The sequence below is a fragment of the Mastacembelus armatus genome, chromosome 5 (assembly GCF_900324485.2).
Source record: "Mastacembelus armatus chromosome 5, fMasArm1.2, whole genome shotgun sequence".
NCBI lineage: Eukaryota > Metazoa > Chordata > Actinopteri > Synbranchiformes > Mastacembelidae > Mastacembelus > Mastacembelus armatus.
Genome location: NC_046637.1, coordinates 25,923,245 through 25,942,471, shown reverse-complemented (window position 1 = coordinate 25,942,471; position 19,227 = coordinate 25,923,245). Strand labels below are relative to the sequence as shown.

Below are 19,227 nucleotides of genomic sequence, written 5' to 3'. Positions count from 1 at the left end.
TGTACCATTACCCGACACCCACAGAGGATTAATCCTAATGACTTTGGTCATCCCTTTAATTTTTACTGCCACCAGTGCCTGAGCCCATTCCATCCCTATAACTATTTAAATACTACATGGATTTGTTTTTATCAAGTTTTATTTATAAATCACATTTTTTATAGCTGATAAATTAAACAGTGATTGTTTCCCTCTAAATGACTGGTGTGCTGTAAAATAGAGATAAACGTCAAACTGCTCGTAGATTGAAAGTTGGCTTTTAAATTTATCAACCTTTTTAGAGGAAAATGTGTTCCCTTTAATGAACTAACAGTAACTGAACTTTCACAGATGGAGCGTAACTGGCACTTTCAGTGTGAAACATTAAACATAATTGGTGCCTGTTAATGAAGATTTTGCGATACACAGCCGCTATAAGACCAATTTGACAATGCACGTTGTATAACAATCACCAAACTGCAGATTCAAGGGCAGTAAAGGACAAAAAGCATATTTCCATTTTAAATGTCAGACTAAGATATGTGAAATTAATCAGTGTCTAAACATGATAAGCCATGTAGCAATAAACATCACTATCAAACAACTTACATACTTAAAAATTCATTTATGTCATAAAAAGTTGTACAGACTTTGTAAATTTCAATAATTATATTAAGTCATAGTCCTAATATTTAAAAGCTTAATTTAAAATATCGAACATGTAAAATGTCCTCACAACATAACTAACCTTGAAACTATCTCACTTAAACTAATATCATTATCAAAAGGCATTTGAAGGTTATCATCATTTTCCATACATCCAGAGAAACACTGGTCTTTCCCAAACAAATGAATGATCTTGACTTTACTATTTTGCTGATTAGTCAAACAACATCAGATATATTTCAAAAGCAATGCAGATATGGGGTGGAAGCAAGGACTATAAAAGAGCCTGCTGGTCTTCAGTTCATTGTACAGAGGCAAAATGGGAAAACTACTCATCTGTGCTGGTAAGATGAGCTCCTTGCTCAAAAAAATCTTTCAGATTTTGCTAGTACAGACATTTTAACTTCATTTTGTTTTGTACATCATGAACACTGATTCTGCATTTTCCTCACCTGCTGTAATTGTCTCTTTTCTCTGCAGGACTGGCTCTCCTGCTGCACGTGCAGCTAGGTAATTGCATCCTCTTTCCACGCATTGTTGCTGTAGATTCTCAAGTTGGTAACATAACGTGAAAGCAATTCTTCCATGTGCTGCAGGATCATCCTACATCCTCTCCTGTTATTTCACTAACTGGGGACAGTACCGTCCTGGAGCAGGAAAGTATTTCCCCACCAACATCGACCCATGTCTCTGTGACCACCTCATCTATGCCTTTGCTGGAATGGACAACAACATGATCAAGACCTACGAGTGGGATGATGAGAAACTCTATGGACAGTTCCAGGCCCTGAAGAACCAGTTAGTACACACACATGGTCATAGTGAACATATGACTCCAGCGTCACACTTTAATACCTATAAACATGCATGAAAACACACTTTAGTGCATATAAACATACATGAACAAAGAGATTAAGTATGAAAAGTGCCTGTTCTTGCTGCTTATAGGAACAGCGACCTGAAGACTCTGCTGGCCATTGGTGGATGGAACTTTGGTACTCAGAAGTAAGCAGCAATGAAACGAGAATCAGTATTCACTTCAAGAGGAACTTGGGTACTGTAGGAGCGCTCTGACTGTTTCACTGTCCACAGGTTCACAGCTATGGTTTCCTCTGCTGCCAATCGTCAGACCTTCATCAACAGCGTGATCACATTCCTGCGTCAGTATGAGTTTGATGGTCTGGATATTGACTGGGAGTACCCTGGCTCTCGTGGCTCCCCACCTCAGGATAAGGAGCGCTACACCGTCCTGGTCCAGGTTGGTGATACATAAATAATTTCTCATATACAATTAGAGGCCATTTCAGACATTTTTGTTTTGTAAGTTATATACATACTGTATATGTAAGACTGTAATGTTCGTAAAGGGTTTCACCTTCTAAGCACTTTTGCTAATAAATCCTTCCAGGCAATCCATCAGAACAAGTTACATGTTGTTTCTCAGATCCCATTAAAATGAGTCTTATAAGTACAAAACATTCTCAGTGTGGGGAAAAAGGCATGTACAGTAGCAACTGCAAACGTTTCTCTCTCTGCATGCATCCATAGGAATTGATGAGTGCCTTCGAGGCAGAGGGTAAGAAGACCAACCGTCCTCGTCTGCTGCTGACGGCTGCTGTCTCTGCTGGAAAGGGAACCATCGACTCTGGATACCAGATTGCCCAGATTGGAGCGTAAGCACCTGATCACACATGCAAACATTACATATCCTTACATAATTTGCACAGTACCTAGCTGATAAACATTTATCCTCATGTCTGCCAGTGTGCTGGACTACTTCCACGTCATGACCTATGACTTCCACGGTTCCTGGGAGCAGAATGTTGGAGAGAACAGTCCTCTGTACAAGGGCCCTGCTGACCAGGGATCCATGATCTACTTCAATGTGGTGAGTGAAGGGATCCTTTTTTTTTTTTTTTTTTTTTTAATCTAAAACATTTTTCTTCTTCTGTGCAGGAACAGAAAATTGACATTAAGGAACAGACACTCACACTAGTCTGTGCTCTCTCATGTACAGGACTATGCAATGAACTACTGGAAGAGCAATGGTGCCCCAGCAGAGAAGCTGTTGGTTGGTTTCCCCACCTATGGCCACACCTTCCGTCTGGCTTCCTCTAACACAGCTGTAGGAGCTCCTGCCAGTGGACCCGGACCTGCTGGACCTTTCACCCGTCAGAGTGGCTTCTGGGCCTACTATGAGGTATGCACTTTTTTTTTTACTGACCCTCTGTGCGTGCATATGTATATAAGGCAGGACGTGGGTATTGTGTAAATTGTTAACTTTAATTCTCTCCCTGCCATCAGATCTGCACTTTCCTGAAGCAGGGAGCCACCCAGGCTTGGGACGACCCCCAGGATGTGCCATATGCCTACAACCAGGGAATCTGGGTTGGATATGACAATGTCAAGAGCTTCCAGATCAAGGTATAAAATCAAAGATCATTAAGAGAAGTGTCCGAGGTCTGTGTCTGAGGGTGTGGTGACAACTTGTTTTCACATCTCGTCCACTACAGATTCAGTGGTTGAAGCAGAGCGGTTTTGGTGGAGCCATGGTGTGGAGTCTGGATCTGGATGACTTCAGTGGCACTTTCTGTGGCCAGGGAAGATACCCCCTGATCAACACCATCAAGAGTGGACTGGGAACCGGAACTTGTACGTATGAACCATATATTCTCGGATCATGAACATAAAGAGGTTGTTTTCATTTTTTAACTTTTTTCATTTACCTCCTCAGCCTGCAGTTCTCGTCCTAACCCTCTGCCTCCAGTCACACCAACCCATCAGCCTCAGCCCCAGCCTGGCGGTGGTGGCAGCAGCGGTGGTGGCAGCAGCAGTGGTGGCAGCAGTGGTGGAAGCACAGGATCTGGCTTCTGCGCTGGAAAGGCTAACGGGCTCTACCCAGACCCAAGCAACAAGAACAACTTCTATGAGTGCAACCAGGGAAAGACCTACACCCAACACTGTGCTGTCGGCCTGGTGTTCGATAACAGCTGCAAGTGCTGCAACTGGGCTTAGATGCTCCTTGACCAAACTTTATACCAGTTGTTCTTAAGTTACGAGCTGGGTCAACTATCATGTAACATAAGACCATCCAACTAAGACCCATGCAAGAACAGTTGTCTAACATGCATGACTGATCTACTAAATAAATATGGCATTTAAAGCAACTTCAGTGCTCTGATGTTTTTCTTTGTGTGTTTTTTTGGTAAAATCATAAAACCACAAATCAGCAAAAATAGGTTGCACGATTGCTCATGCAATACATAGGGAGAATGGATTACTAATTTGCTAATTTTATTGATTGTTGGAAAAATCCAACAAACAACTTAAGCAAATTAGCTCAAAACTACTGAACCCAAAATAAAAGATGTTGCAGGTTTCCCTCTGTCCTAAAGATGATTAAATGCAGCGACTGTTGCAACCTTTAAAAAGAAGAGAGCTGAGAAGAGCTGAGACTGTCATGTAATCATCACATCAAATGCAAAGTGACAAAATATTATAGATAATATAATACAACCACAAACTAATATTGATTGTAGACTTTTATTTAAACTGACCGTACTACCAAATAATCAATAAAACAAACAACTGTTTGATCACATTATGATGAATAAAATCCGTCTGGGTTGCTTTCCTTCTCCGTCGTGATGCACAGCAGGGTTGGATTTGTGATACTGGTGTAAATTTGTCAAGTTAATCATGTTTAACTGTCATGTTTTGTTTACTTGTCTAGGAACCTTCTGTAGTGATCCCAGCCTATTTAATTACAGGCAGAGTTGAATCCTTTCACATGGTGTTTTTAATGTGCCTTCAAAAACAAAATTAGTTCCCACAGTCTTGTAATGACTAGTGATTATATACAGAAATAGAAATAAGATATTTATTGCAGATTATCAGAGATGATGAACAGAGGATTCAGTTAATTTACACAAAGCTACACACAGGCATTAGTGATAGAATAGTCAGAACTGTAAAAAGTCCATGGATCACTGACAAAATAAGAGACATTATCTGATTCTGAAGCCCTAAAGTATTGCTGTCATTACTGTTGCTTTCACCCAATACTCTTTGTTTTAGTTCATTGCTTGTTTGTACTTGTTTTACTGTTAACACACAACCTCACATAACCTTATTGTATGCTACCTGTGCCAGCAGGTAATGAAGTAGAACACAACATGGAAAAAGAGCTAAAGAGACAAATATGTTCCACTGAAGGTACAGTAGTAGGCCAAAAGTGAATTTTGGCCTCTGAAAAGTAAAATATTAATATTATAAAATATTTGCAATTTCCTATAGATGTGTATTTAAGTTATTATCTGCCTGCTGGAGTTTAAGTATCGCTTTAAGTAACTTCATCTTTTAGTACAGGGCATATTTAAGCTGGTGCAGCACACTGCTTCAATAAAAGGAAAAAAGTAACATGTAAACAAAAATGCCCATTAGAGCCATGAGCTAGAGATTACAGTAACATTTACTTCTGGTCTTCTTTTAGGACTTTTTTTGTGACGACACCGTTCTTCAGAGTAACGTTCTCCTCGATGGACATCCAAATAGGGATGCCATTCTTCAGATGGAGAGCACAATGACTTCAGACGCTGTGGGAAGGGAGAAATTAGGATTTTTTTCTAGAGAGCACTGGCTTCTATGGAAAAAATCAGAGGACAACAACTTTGTGGCACTTTAAAAAATGTAGACAAAGACGAGAACAGTGTTATAATCTACTATATTTCACACACACATGCACACACACCTTCCAGGGGCTTCCCTTTCCTCTTGTCAGCTTATACACAGCTATGGCTGGGATCCAGAGCAGGACCAGTACAGCCATGCACCAGCCCAGAGCCAAGCCCCAAGCTGGAAATGGGACCGTTCCATAGGAGGGTGGTGTAAACGCCATCAGAGACCAGACCAGGATCACCTAGACATTCAGCAAACATAATCAGAACATGATGCAATGTGTGAGGAGGTTGAATCTGAACGTACACATCTGGATGTAGGTGCATTTATTTATTCACTTCTTTTTAATTTGTTCAAAAGGAAACAAACAAACGTCAAATCTGTATTTAATCAAAAGGTGATGGCAGATAATGGGGCACACTTCTCATGATCTTTGTTTAGCTTTAGAGACAATAATTCTTCATTAAACTGACACTGATCAACATATAGGAGTATTGTGTAAGGTTATACTCACCACTATGATACAGGGGCTGATAAAGAACCAACATGCTCTCCACCACAGCCAGAAAGTGAAACTTTTATTTCCAAGCATCATCTCAATGTCTTTAATAAAACGATTCCCTCCTGTGAAGTATGAGAAGGATACACATGTACAGTACACAGCTTATTTGTGTTTATTTCCACTAATCATCAAATTTACCATATATGTAGCAGACACCAATGATCTCCAGGAGGGCCAAAATTAGCAGCACCCAGCTGGCGACATACTGGTCGATTAGGGTCACCCAGTATATGCCTGCCTATCTCAAACACACCAAACCAAACCAAACACATACAGCAGATTAACTTATGTCAGACAATAGCAACTTAAACTTATTCTTTGGCAGGGTTACCTGTGTGACACACGGTAGGCCCAGGAAGTACAGGATGGCACATGTTGTTATAGTCAATAAGGCACGTTTGGTTTTGAAGGTTTTAGGGAAGGCATCGAGTAGGCAGGTGGTGATCACCTCTAATAAACAAGAGAGATGAGAATACGGCAGTTACAGCAGTGTGCCATAAGAGCCATAAGAAAGTTATACAAACAAAACAGTGAGGGACAACTTAAGATCTCACCTATTCCTGCAAACTGAGAGTCCAGACCAACAGTAAAAAGCATGAAGAAGAACAAAATGGACCACAGAGGGGAAATAGGAAGCTTAGACAAAGCATCTGGATACGCAATGAATGCCAGGCCAAATCCTTCACAAAGGAAAAAAAGAAGACATCAGACGCCACCTGGCAGTCTTCTACATTTTTGCTAAATGGTGCCCAGATGATGTTTCTATCTGACCTTCCTTCACCACTTCTTCAACAGGCATTTTGTAGATTTGAGCCATATGACCCAAGATTGAAAATATGGCAAACCCTGCCAGCACACTGGTTCCTAAGAGATGAAAATACCGAGTGATAAATGCCAAAAGGAAACCATTCATTAAATTGTTTCATGGTAAAAATGTACTTTACATATCCCTTCTTATAAAATATATATATTAAATGCCTTTAAATAATATTGCTAGCTGTGCTCCTACCAGCATTAGTAAGTGTTACAACAAATGAGTCCTTGAACACATTGTTGTGGAAGTTGTTATAGGAGGCAAGCGTCATGACTCCACCCCAGCCAATAGAGAGAGAGTAGAAGGTCTGAGTTGCTGCATCTTTCCACACCTAAAAACACACAGTCATGCTTTCATCTGTTATGTTCATCACTTCCATGTGTTGTACCTGAACACTTCATTTCCTACCTGTGCATCAGTCAGTTTAGTTAAATTGGATTGGGAGCCGATGTAGAACTCTATCCCATCTCTTGCTCCTTCAAGCGTCACGCCTCTGACCAGCAAGATTACAATCACTACATACGGAAATGTAGCTGTAAAATACACAACCTGGGGACAAAAGCAATGTGCTTCCATTATAAAAAAGTAATGAAGTCCTTTGCATTTTCTTGCATGGATGAATGGGCATTTCAAGCATAAACTGTAAATGCTATAAGCCGTGTAGATAAGTGCAGAGTTGCTTGTGTTATATTGCAAGAAAACTCTTCAGACAGAACTGACGAAACTGATTTGTGGCCATTGATTCCTTCAGTAGGTCTGATATATCCCCTGGTCCTGACGTACAAAACTGTGGATGAGGATTTGCCATGATGATTTGATTTGAAGTGGATGATGACTTACTTTTCCTGATGACTTGATGCCTCTGATGAGCGCTGCAGCGACAAGTGTGGAGCTCAGCAGCAGACAGAGGGCCAAGTGCCAAACTACTCGTCCCGTTTCACCCAGACCGCTGGATCTCTGCAGAGCCACACAGCTGGGGAGGAGAGACATCTGACTGTACAGCCACAGCAGCAGGACAAATGTCTGTATCTATGCTTGTTGGCACGAACATGTGATTCTTACTCCCAGTACTGCTCACTCGGACTCTGCCCTGGAACTGTGGTCATGTTGGACGAAGAGAAAGTGGTGTTTTCCTGAGTCCAGTTGGCCACTAAAACACTACTGTTCACTAGAAAAGGAAAGGATGTGAATTCTACTGCATGTAAAAGCACACCTGGATCAGCCAATCAGAAGCTGGAAGTGGAGGAAGACAGTTAATTGAAAGTGCAATTAATAAGACTTTATAGTCTTTCAGACAGTCAGATTCATTCTGATATATTGTTACTGTTATCACTCAATCCCATAAAAGTCCATAAAAGTCCACCAAACAGCAGATATGATGAACACCTATTCCCAACAATAGGAGATTATAAAACGGCACCTATAGGTGTAATGCTGCAGTTACTGTCAGCCCAACTGAGGCAGCTGGACCACGGCAGAGGAGACTGGAAGGAGGCAAACATGTAGTACAGGCTGTAGGCGATGATGACGTTATAGTAAATTGATACTATTAGAGTCACCATAACCATGGCAACACCAACACCTGGAGAGGTAAAAGAGACATTTTAAGGAACTGTTGCTTTGTAAAAACGTCTTTGTTAAGGCTCTAGCTGAAAGGCTTCATTTGGGGCGGTATGTGTGTGTGTGCACTGGGGATGATTACAGGAGCTGTCTGACAGAGTGTGTGCTAAAATGTCAGACATGTCTTACTTGACTCACATTATATTTTATTGTCATAGATACACAGTAATCAACAGTTTTGCCCTAAAGCCTTAAAACCAAACAAACAAGCTCTCTTCTGAAGTCGGTGGTCATAAAGGTTTTGGCTGCACTATTGACCATTAAGCAACAGCCGCATTAAATCTATCACGTTTGACATTTTCATCTGAAGATGTACCCGACTGATCTTTTACAGAAAGTGAATAGCCTCTTACCCTGCAGTATTGGCACTGCTCTCCATATGTTAATTGGCCCTTGGCTGCAGAACTGACCGAAGGCACTTTCCATGAAGAAAAGAGGGATTCCAGTCACCACCAACATCACAAAATAGGGAATGAGAAAGGCACCTGTTCAAAATGAAAGAGTGAGTGGAAGAGGAATAAAAGAAGATAATTTCTAACAAGCAATGCTATCAAATGGGATTCCTACCAATAACATACCCCCTCCATTCTTGTAGGCCAAATATGGAAATCTCCAGATATTTCCCAGTCCAACAGCATATCCAATTGTGGACAAGATGTACTCCCTCTTGCTGGCCCAGTTTCCACGTTCAATATTCTCATCCCCATCATTCACATGTGGGTCCTGCTCAGTGAAATGATTGAAAGCCTATTAAAGCGGGAAAAGCTGTAAAATGTTCCTGATTTGATCTAGTGCACCTGTAACATCTTTCGAAATACAACTACAGTAAATATTTCTCAACACTCTAATATTCTACTGATATTTTAGGAAAAGGTTCTGTTTTTGACTCACATTGCAAGGAAAAGATCATATCAGCTCCATTAACATTAAGGCATTAGTTCTACAGTGGCCAGTTTTTTATAGTCATATTATACAGAGCTGTGCAGAAGGTTTAAGCACTTAAGGTGTTTTAAACTCTTATCTAAGGTAAAGGTGCTGCAAAGTACCAGGAGAAACTGTGTGCAGGTCAAAACAAAGAAAACTGCTGCTGGTTTATGGGCAAAGGGGAGAGCTGCAAACAGTGATTAGATTTAGGTTTGGTTTACTTTATTACACTTTGTATGAATTTAATTGATAAATGAAAACTATATAATCTATATTAAAAGCCTCAATGGATGGGTAATGGATTAAAACGTTTGCACTAAAAATCTAAATTCATTACAAGAAAATGAAGGATTTTTCTAAATTACACACTAAACTAAGCAAACAGTATTTAATTTGTATTTCTAACTGGAAAAACAGGCAAGTGTCTAATTCATTCATTCTAATTCATTGTATTATATAGTCTAAATTATCAGGTGAAAGTCTGGCTGTCCTACCTGGTTGGCAACGGCAGGATTTCTGAAAATTAAATCCTTGAAACTGTTCCAGCCGTATTTCCTCATGTCCGTTCACCTGCTGGTTAAATCTGTGTAGAAGAAGTTCAAATCTCTAAGACATGTCTGTTTTAAAGTCCCCAACCTCAACAGACAAGGGAGTGATGTTTTCCAGCCAATCACACACCTAAACCCTGCCCCACAACACCAAAGACCTCGCTGTGCAAATGCACAATTAATATCTTTTTAACTGGAATCGTGATTTAAAAAAGGATGTGACTAACACTCACTCTTAATAACCTCAGTGACATCTACACCCACTTACTATCATAAAGCAGATAAATGTTGCTTTCTCTACAATATCATGCTTTTAATCAAGTGCATACTTGTTATATATATATATAACTCCTTATCTCAGCTTGTTACAGGGTTAAACAACATTAAATTGTCTGCATTAACAAAACAGACAAAGCAGTGTAGTTGTGACTGTTGCTCAGTGTCCAGTGACCCGACACAGTGAATTACTGTGTTGTGCATGTATGACTCAGGAGAGTGACTTCACAGCTACTCCCTAAAGCCACCTGTGTGACTGATGATAGACAGACCTCAACTTGGGCAACGGCATCTCCACATAATCACTATACTGTTAGCGTGTGCATGTTTGTGTCACCTGTAATCACAGCCTGATGAAGTGACCACAACACTGTGAGATGATGTGACCAGTGACACAGTGTGTTGGACTTGTAACATTTTAGTCTGCAGCTGTTTTATATATAACAAATATATATATTATATATTAACAAACTTAATTTTCCACATTATATAATATACCAGTAATGTCAGTTTTTTGGGTGATAATTAGACTTTTGTTTGTACGGATCATTCAGTTGATCTATTTTTTAAATATCTGTGACAAAGAAGGAACAGACTTATGAACAGTATTTCAGTAACAAAGCAGCACCCTAGTGACAAAGCTGTGAGTATGATCTGCCACGTCCCTGGACTGAATCCAGCATGGGGCCTTTGCTGCATCTGAATTGGTTTCTCTCTGTCACTTCTAATTTTCCAGCCCATTTTCTATCATCTCTTCAATTTCTCCATCTAATAAATGTATAAACTAACCCTATACTTAAAACTGCTTGGCTGTAATCTGCAAATAAAATGCACACTGGAGAAACAGTGCAGGTGCGTCACATGTTGTCATTGCTCTGCTTTTTCAATCACTCTAGATTCTATGCGTGTTAAATGATACTGATGACCTCTTGTTAGTTGCACACACAGGGCGTAGGCTTTATCTCTGCTCAGTGTGCAATGACCTCTGCTTTGATGCTCTTTTGGGTACATTTTGGTCAGTGACGTGTGGCCACAACCTACACACTCCAAACCCTTAATTAGCCGTAATGATGGTATCTGCTGGTGTGGCCGCAGATTACAAAACATAGCAGCAGAGAGAAATACTGCAACTAGAGTAAAGCCCTGATCCAAGAGATCACCTGTCACAGTGTCAGAGTTTGACTAACACATATGCACAAATCCCAGTCTTTAAATTCAGATGACAGCATATGATTAAGAAAGTAACAATAAATTGGCTCCTGCTACATTTCCATCAACAGCAGTTTACATCTCCAATAGGAGACTCAATGATAATCAACTGTATAAACAATTAATCAATATTTCATGAAGCTGGTCACATTCACTATCACATTGAAGATTCCATTACATTGTGGATTTAACACTATGTGGATTTAACACTATGTGTTAAAATGCAACACTGACAGAACATATCCACATACTTCACCCTTAATTCAAATAATAGCAGAATTGCTGTATCATTTAAAGGTGTCATGTGTAAAGACTTGATCATTTAAGATGTGGCACTGGACCTAACATTTCAGCTGGGTGTTATTCATGCTGCTCTGGTCTCTTTTGGGATAGTTAAATCCACCTGAACCCACTATAGCCCAAAAACTAAACATGATTTCCTGTGTAGATCCAGTATTTGGTTTGTTCATTCTAGGCTACTGTAGAAACATGGCAGCACAACATGGCTGCCTCTGTGAAAGGAGACCTGCTCCATATGTAGATTTTAAAGGCTTATCCTAAAATTAAAAAAGTTGGTGTTTTCTGGTGATTACAACCTAATGACAACATATTTATAAATACTATATTCTGTTTCTGCTAAGAAATGGCTGTAAACAAAATATAAACAAAAGCTTCAGTGTTGTCTTTGCTGCACGTTGTCTGTTTCTTGAACAAAAGCACCAACATCACACACAAAGACATGAAAATATAGTGCTGTGTGAAGAACACAAAAAGTGCAGTGGTCAACTTTCATCCATTTCTGCAATAGGCTCACAAACATATACTCTTACTATCAGTAAGATAATCAATCCATGCAATGAAGTAACTCAAGAATCATAACAGTTGAATACCTCTGTATGTTTGATTCATTGCAGTACAGAACAGAGATATTTTTATGGTACCAAGGTCTTTCTATGTATCTAAGGAAAGTTTATTTCACTGTGCAAAATGAAAAGTAACATTTCTAGAGAAACACAAGAGGTCACAGCTTTAAAAAACACAGTGTGGCCCACTGTGCCACACTGCAATAATGTATTTTCATGCAGCAGGTACTATAGTATAGTGTATTAGTGTATTATACAGTATAGCTACTAATATTAAATCACATTACACATGCTACACACATACTGTATGTTTATCATCAGCTTACCAGACAATATAATGAATGGCATGAAGCAACACAATGATGGAAAGGGAGAGATAAAAACTTAACAGCTTAAAAACTTTAAAACTGGTTACAAAGATCATTGATCTTCACAGCAACATACAAGGAGGACCAGGGTGAGATTATTATTAATAATGAAATATCATGTGTGCCTCATGTGTCTTATATACCTTATATAGTGGATTTAGTTGATAAAGGCTCATTTACCAAATGAAGTGAGATAATAACAACTAAGATTAACAGTCTAATTATTAAGATATTAAGAAGCATTTTTAAGGCATTTTTAAGAAAAATGTCTGGTAAAGCTTCTGTAACATCTGTTGGTCATTGCCACATACTGTATGAAAGTCTTTGCTCTCACTATGGTGTGAATATTGGATATTAACTACTGCCCCCTACTGTTGGTATTAAACAACAGGGACATCCTTGTCCCTGTTGGGCTTTGGTATTAGCACCTGTCACAAAAATAAAGCGCCACACTGTTGGTGCGTGTTTGAGCTGTGTTGGTGCTGCAAACTGTGTCATCCACATATTTAGACTTCAATGCTGGAAGCCTGACGCAGGCAGAGCGATGCCTCTGAAGGGATGTCCTCACGACTGATTTCGTTCCCATCCATCCGCAGCGTCTGCAGTTTGGAGAAACTGGTGACATCCACAACACTGCAGAAACTACCCAGGGTGAACTCTATATTCACAAGACAGAGAGATAGGTGGTAATGAATTTATGTTTGTACTTTAACATCTGTGACTGTTGTCAAATATCCAGAGGTTTAATGCAATATACTACTCCAGTTGTACTACTCCAGACATCCACTTTCACTGTCATCAACTGTTCCCAGCTGGTACATGGATGCAGGAAGCTTCGCTTTTTCACAACTAAACCCCAACCACTTCAAACCAGTGACAAGAGGACAGAGAAAGTCCTAAAATCTCTCATGTGACATAAACAAACTATTCTAACATGTGTTCCTTTATGTAGGAAAAAAAATGAAAATATGCCTTTAGGGCCTTTAATACATTTAAAAAATATTGAATGCATTGAATATGTTTTCTAAAAAGATGTGTGTATATAACTGCTATATAAACCATGTGAGTATTTCACCTTTGATCTGGTTGGCTTGCAGATAGAGATGTTGCAGTGTGGTGCTGACTAGAGGGATTCTCTCCAGCTTGTTAAAGCTCAAGTCCAGTTCCACAAGTCCTGTCACATTAAAGGTGTTGGGAGGGATGCCCTTGTCTGTGAGCTGGTTATGGGCCATCCTGATATACTGCAGCTGAGTTAAATGGCCCAGGAAGTCCTCTGGTAGAGAGTCAATGGAGTTAGAATCCAGGTAGAGCTGGTGCAGTTGTTCAGGAAGTTCCTTTGGGACCTATGGGATCAGTTAATAAAAATATTGTGGGTGGACTGCAGATAATCTGCTCACTTAAAGGTTCAGTGTGTTATGTTTAAAATGATCTATTAGCAGAAATGGAATATAGTATTCATAAATGTGTAGTGAGTAATCACCAGAAAATATCAACCTTTGCATTTTCTTAATCTCAGAATAAGCCTTTTAAATCTTCAGAGTGAGCGGGTCTCCTTTCACAGAGGCAGCCACATTTTACACATTGCACCTTTAATGGGACAGTATGTGCACAGACCTTTTACCTTTGTCAACTTGTTGCTACTGATGTCCAGCAGTGTGAGGGATTTCAGTGACTGTAACGAAGAGCTCATATCTGTGACAGCGTTGTCATGGAGATACAGGATAGTGAGGTTATCCATTCCCTCTAGGTCTACAGGTGTTACCTAGGCAACAGTGGCAATCATTTAAAGTCTAGCATCTCTGACATGCCAAAGCATTTAACATGAACAGAAAGGAGCGCTGCATAAACCAAAATATGACAAACATTACCTTCTCAATCCTGTTATGATTGATTCTCAGGTCTCGCAGAGAACGAGGGAGGTTGGGAGGAATACTAGTCAAATTGTTGTGTTGTAGATAAAAACGCTCCAGTCCCTCCAACTTCAGGAATGCCTATGAATGACATGATATGGAGTATCAACAGCTCACTAATATGTGCATTCAATAATACACTCAAATAGAAAAAGTGTTGTTTTTATTTTAATGGTAACAGTTTTTCATTATTAAAAGAACAGTCTATAATAGTGACAGCTTGCTATGCATATGTGGTTTATAGGAACGAGTTTCCATGACAAATTCATGGAAAGACAATGCTAGAACCAATATACATTTTTACCTTTAGTCTTTAGATTTTTTTAATCACAACTACATGGATGTGATTTACAAAGCATCTACTCTGTGTATTTAAACAGGTTAATTTCAGGTGGACTAAAAAAGAACTGCATTTCCAATAATATAAAAAAAATCCAAATTTTGTCACATATGTAGCAATTATTTTTTCTTTTCTTACACAGCCTGACACCATCTGACAGCCACTGAGCGCAGCATCACTGCACCAAACCTTACCTTTTTGCCAATAGCCTCAGATGTCAGCTGGTTGTTGTGCATCATAAGCCACACCAGACTGGTTGCATTATTCAGAGCTGAGTCTGGCACTGCTGTGATGCCATTGTTCTGGAGGTACAAATACTTGACATGGGATGGAACAGTTGGCATGACTGTCAAGCCCCGCCCATCACAGTACATGGCAATAGGGAATGTGGGGGGGCAGTCACACTCATCAGGACACTCCCCTCCGTTGGTGTTTGTTTGCAGGGAGTCAGAATAGTATCTCTGGCCCTGCAAACCATACAGCCAGGCAAAGGGATCTTGTCCATTGAGAGAGAGTGGAAGCAGGGCAAAGAGGAAAACAGTCACCTGACACAGTGTCATATTCACAAGAATCTTGACTCCACGAATCTTGAATCTCCTAACATGGAGAAAATACAGAAAGACAGCAAATTCAAATTAAATTCCAAAAGAAAAAGTCATTCACACCACAACACTGAACGAGATACAGTTTAGATTAAACTAATGATAAAGTCTGTATTCTAGTGACCCTTTGACCGTTGAGGACAGGTTCTTTGTTTGTGACAAATTAGCAAAAATAAATGAATAAAACGTCTCTCAGTCTCTAAAATGTCAAGAAATAAACTCTGGAAAAGCATAAACTTTCACATCTTTCAAGAGCAATCTAGTAGCTGTTAAGAATACCTTCTCTTAAGCACAACGCCAATCTCACAGAGATGCAGTACAGATAGCTATTTTGTTTCAGAAAAATAACTGTGTGCAGAGGGGTGCATTCTTAGGGGTATTAATCCACGGGGAATCCAGGGAGGAAGCACTGAGCAAAGGAAAAACCTAGTCATGAATGCAAGATTTCTAAGTGGCTCTCACCACAACAATGAAACTGGGAAAATATCCTATAGGTACCCTCTGATTTTGCAGAAGAAAAAAGTTCAAAGTGATGAGTCTACCCTCTTGTGTGTATTCATCTCCTATAAGATTTTATTTAAAAAAAAAAAAAACAACACACACACACACACACACACACACACGGGGCCCACACCTACCTGATCAAAGAGACTGGCCCTCCTCCCCTCTTTCTCTCTGAATGTGCTCAGGACTGGAAGGAACTCTGACAAACACTTTGTTAAAAACTTTCCTCCCCTCTCGTTTACATTCTGCCATCCCCTTTCTCCACCCTCCTCTCTTTCTCTTTACTGTTGTTTTTTTTCCCACCCCATTATCCAACCACCTGAACCCCATTTTGTTCATTCGGGCACAGCCCTGTGCGCCCCACACCCCTGGATGGGAGCCTCTTTTTTGACTGATGTGAGGTGCAGTGGCTGCGAGGGATTGTTCCCATCTGTGCACAGCACATACAGCTCCTCTCTGCTGAACCCCAATATTACCTCACCCTAAAAAGGCCACTGTTCTTTTGTTTTTGATTCTTTCAGTGGATCTCAAACACTAAGTTACTGATATTTTCTGTCAAAAACAGTGAACAGCATAAACAGACTGTCCATTGAAGTTATAGCACTAAAGTGAAAATCAATAGAAATTAGGTGCAAACATCGGAAGGAAACTGTGACTGTGCAACATCACAGCCATGTTGATGGTTGTTTTCTGAGATAAGTTGTAGCTATGGCGACAGTATTAAAGCTGTCTTTAACAGTCTCATACTGTAAGAAATGCATTCCTGACAATGCTTAAGCTGTAACCATTATTTATTTAGAACTATCTGATAAAGGGTTAAATGAAAACATGTGTCAGTCCCTTCATATTGTCTGTCTGGTCTTAATGTGGGCCTCTTCCTGCCTCTGCATCTTCTCTCTGACATGAGCTCCATCAAAATCAGGGGTTTAAACTCACTTTTATCTTTCATCTCTGCAAACAGTCCAAAACATTTGATCCTCTCTTCCTCTCTTCAGCTCATTCTGTTATATGTTATCATGTGACAAGGGAAGAGCGTTTGTGTGTTGTTGACTAGATAAATATGTTCCTACAGGATGATGATGTGTCTGGGACTTATTTAGCATTTGGCAACATTGAATAGTTCTCTGTGAGAAAAAATACATAATGATTGTTCAACAAACACAGTAAAGAAAGTGTTTCCTTTAGATGTGACATTTCATGTTAATGTACAGTCCTAATTATGAATTAGAAATGAGCCACAAGACAGTGAGGGAAACCTACACTTGTCTGAAAAAACTGCAACAACCTCCAGGCAAAACTCACAACATAAATGTTACACTGCCTTATATATGACTGAAAGAAAAGTTTCTGTTCTTTGCTCCCATTTGAACCATTTTCATACAATCCCTTAGTCTAAACTGGAAACAAGTGAAAAAAGACAACATACCAGTATCTGTAACACTCACCAGTCAACAGGTAATGTATAATCTGTACAAAATCCGAAGTGTAAAATGACACATTGTGATTTTTACTGGAGTATTTTTGCAGTTGAGTGCCTGGAAACATCCCACTCTGGACTGGCTCCAGGCCCTGCCAGCTTCCACAGCTTCCTCCTGACCTGAACTTCAAAGGCAGAGGCCTATGGTTGACTCTGGGTTGCCCCAAACACCCTCAGCCCCCACCCCCGTCTGGGTCATGATTAGTTCTGAGCAGGGATCAGAAGATCAGAGGACCCAGTTTTTTCTACTTAAGCCATAAACCCAGGAATGTCACAGGTGTTTACATTCTTTAGATGACTTGTTTACACACATAGTTGTTTCCATTAGTTTAGTCACTTACATGCAGAAATAGACAAAAACTATACAAAACATCTAGTTTTGTCCAGGGCATCAAAAATGTTTTAATCTCCAGCAAAAAACTCAGATCATTGTGGAAAAATGCACTTTGTTTGGAAACCATCATGTGGCTCGAAATGAACTAAATGTTCTTGTTATGGATGTATGGCATCCATACAGGATGAAATGACCATGTTAACGCGTCATAAAAAAAGCATGCAGTGTTCTTCTTCGTAAACGACATGGAAATGTGTTTTGTTTCTTGCCACAAAAAAGCTGAAAATTCAATAAGACAGACGGCATCACAATAAAATAAGCAGTATGTAACACATGAGAATACTACCATTATCTACTATCTAGTTATGGTTTTCCCTGCCTCAGTTGTTACCAGCTTGCAGTCTGCATGAGTGTATCTTTTACTATGTTTGCGTGTCCCCCACTACATCTCCTCAACTCAAGAAAACCTGTTTTCAGCACTTGGGAAGATGTTGCATTGACTTCTTTTAGTTTCTAAGACACTAACCCTAACCTTTGCTGTAACATTACATAAACCCAAACTCTATTATTTAGTGGTTAACCTTGTGGGAGCCAAATGTTCGTTTCCACAATGTGATTTATGATTACACACACCCTGTGGCTACCAGTTCAATAGTATGCTGTGGGCATGTATGTACTGTATGCATACAGTAAATATTCTGAACTCCAACTTACACACAGAGATTGTTTAGTCATGTAACATTACACTACATAAAATAACACATACACACTCAGTTAGAAGATGCACACATTTGGTTGCTCTGGTCCCTGGAAAATGTGTCCTTAAGGTAACTTGAACCATGGCACCCCAGGGCACAGGGGCAGTATGAACCATGCAATACAAAGCAGATGTTCGTGCACAAACACACACACACACACACACACACACACACACACACACACACACACACACACACACACACACACACACACACACTCATGCATAAATCACATACAGATGTTCTTACACCACATCAAGCTAATCTTTTTCACATACAAAAAAACATACTGTCAATTTACTGTATGTTGGTAACAGTGTTATAGGTTTGATCTAAATCAGTGTAGTGTCGTAGCAATTTTTATATGACCAATGCTAAATTTGAAATATTAAAAATACACTGTAGGGCATCTGATCTGAGATGCATTCAAATGCCACCCCACAAGTGCTAGACATCTCTACTTTGCAACATGACAATACTTCCAACCAAGAACGCTAGTTGCAACCCTGAAGTGAATTTCATTATTAAAATAGTTGGTATAATATAATATATAATAGTTTTCTTTATAAAAATGAATCCCATCCTCAAAATAGATATATGTCATCTGTTAGTATTAATGCATTGATCCTAAGTGTACAAAAACAGACTTTGACCTTAGTTTAGTCCAAACTATAGCAGCCTTGTGTGTGCTGTTGATTATTGATGAAATGGAGCCCTCTAGTGTCTGTAACAGGAAATATTATTGGAAAAAAATTTCTTGAGCAGATCAAGGGAATCATGTAAAGGGAGGAACAAA

General features: G+C 39.6%; 3 protein-coding genes across 3 annotated transcripts; 1 reads left to right on the top strand and 2 right to left on the bottom strand.

The window, feature by feature from the left end:
• The first annotated feature begins 964 nt into the window (after positions 1–964).
• On the top strand, positions 965–3,806 carry LOC113130062 (acidic mammalian chitinase-like). Its single transcript, XM_026306349.1, has 11 exons — positions 965–989; positions 1,126–1,155; positions 1,242–1,443; positions 1,594–1,650; positions 1,738–1,903; positions 2,194–2,318; positions 2,410–2,533; positions 2,663–2,845; positions 2,950–3,069; positions 3,159–3,297; positions 3,380–3,806. The coding sequence occupies exons 1-11, from the start codon at positions 965–967 to the stop codon at positions 3,658–3,660; spliced, it is 1,452 nt and encodes a 483-aa protein (XP_026162134.1). The 3' UTR covers positions 3,661–3,806.
• Positions 3,807–4,953: 1,147 nt separating this feature from the next.
• Positions 4,954–9,828, bottom strand: slc6a14 (solute carrier family 6 member 14). The gene is made up of 15 exons (XM_026306365.1): positions 9,737–9,828; positions 8,897–9,041; positions 8,672–8,803; positions 8,119–8,280; positions 7,761–7,866; positions 7,539–7,671; positions 7,107–7,247; positions 6,894–7,029; positions 6,656–6,748; positions 6,439–6,564; positions 6,216–6,334; positions 6,023–6,122; positions 5,837–5,946; positions 5,396–5,563; positions 4,954–5,240 (listed from the first exon to the last, which is right to left on the bottom strand). Exons 1-15 carry the CDS (start codon positions 9,800–9,802, stop codon positions 5,085–5,087), a joined length of 1,893 nt encoding a protein of 630 aa, XP_026162150.1. The 5' UTR covers positions 9,803–9,828; the 3' UTR covers positions 4,954–5,084.
• Positions 9,829–13,012: 3,184 nt separating this feature from the next.
• On the bottom strand, positions 13,013–15,316 carry fmoda (fibromodulin a). Its single transcript, XM_026306350.1, has 5 exons — positions 14,951–15,316; positions 14,375–14,497; positions 14,128–14,268; positions 13,582–13,849; positions 13,013–13,164 (listed from the first exon to the last, which is right to left on the bottom strand). The coding sequence occupies exons 1-5, from the start codon at positions 15,314–15,316 to the stop codon at positions 13,013–13,015; spliced, it is 1,050 nt and encodes a 349-aa protein (XP_026162135.1).
• Between the last annotated feature and the right edge of the window lie 3,911 nt (positions 15,317–19,227).

What these genes read in the sequence shown, in the direction of transcription:
- fmoda (XM_026306350.1), bottom strand. Translation starts at nt 15,316, where the DNA reads ATGACACTGTGTCAGGTGACTGTTTTCCTCTTTGCCCTGCTTCCACTC. An exon ending in CTGAGGCTATTGGCAAAAAG is followed by an intron (nt 14,498 to 14,950) that starts GTAAGGTTTGGT and finishes TGTCATTCATAG; the next exon opens with GCATTCCTGAAGTTGGAGGG. An exon ending in ATCATAACAGGATTGAGAAG is followed by an intron (nt 14,269 to 14,374) that starts GTAATGTTTGTC and finishes ACTGTTGCCTAG; the next exon opens with GTAACACCTGTAGACCTAGA.
- LOC113130062 (XM_026306349.1), top strand. Translation starts at nt 965, where the DNA reads ATGGGAAAACTACTCATCTGTGCTG. An exon ending in CCATGATCTACTTCAATGTG is followed by an intron (nt 2,534 to 2,662) that starts GTGAGTGAAGGG and finishes TCTCATGTACAG; the next exon opens with GACTATGCAATGAACTACTG. An exon ending in GCTTCTGGGCCTACTATGAG is followed by an intron (nt 2,846 to 2,949) that starts GTATGCACTTTT and finishes CCCTGCCATCAG; the next exon opens with ATCTGCACTTTCCTGAAGCA.
- slc6a14 (XM_026306365.1), bottom strand. Translation starts at nt 9,802, where the DNA reads ATGAGGAAATACGGCTGGAACAGTTTCAAGGATTTAATTTTCAGAAAT. An exon ending in AGCAGTGCCAATACTGCAGG is followed by an intron (nt 8,281 to 8,671) that starts GTAAGAGGCTAT and finishes TTACCTCTCCAG; the next exon opens with GTGTTGGTGTTGCCATGGTT. An exon ending in GCATCAAGTCATCAGGAAAA is followed by an intron (nt 7,248 to 7,538) that starts GTAAGTCATCAT and finishes TTTTGTCCCCAG; the next exon opens with GTTGTGTATTTTACAGCTAC.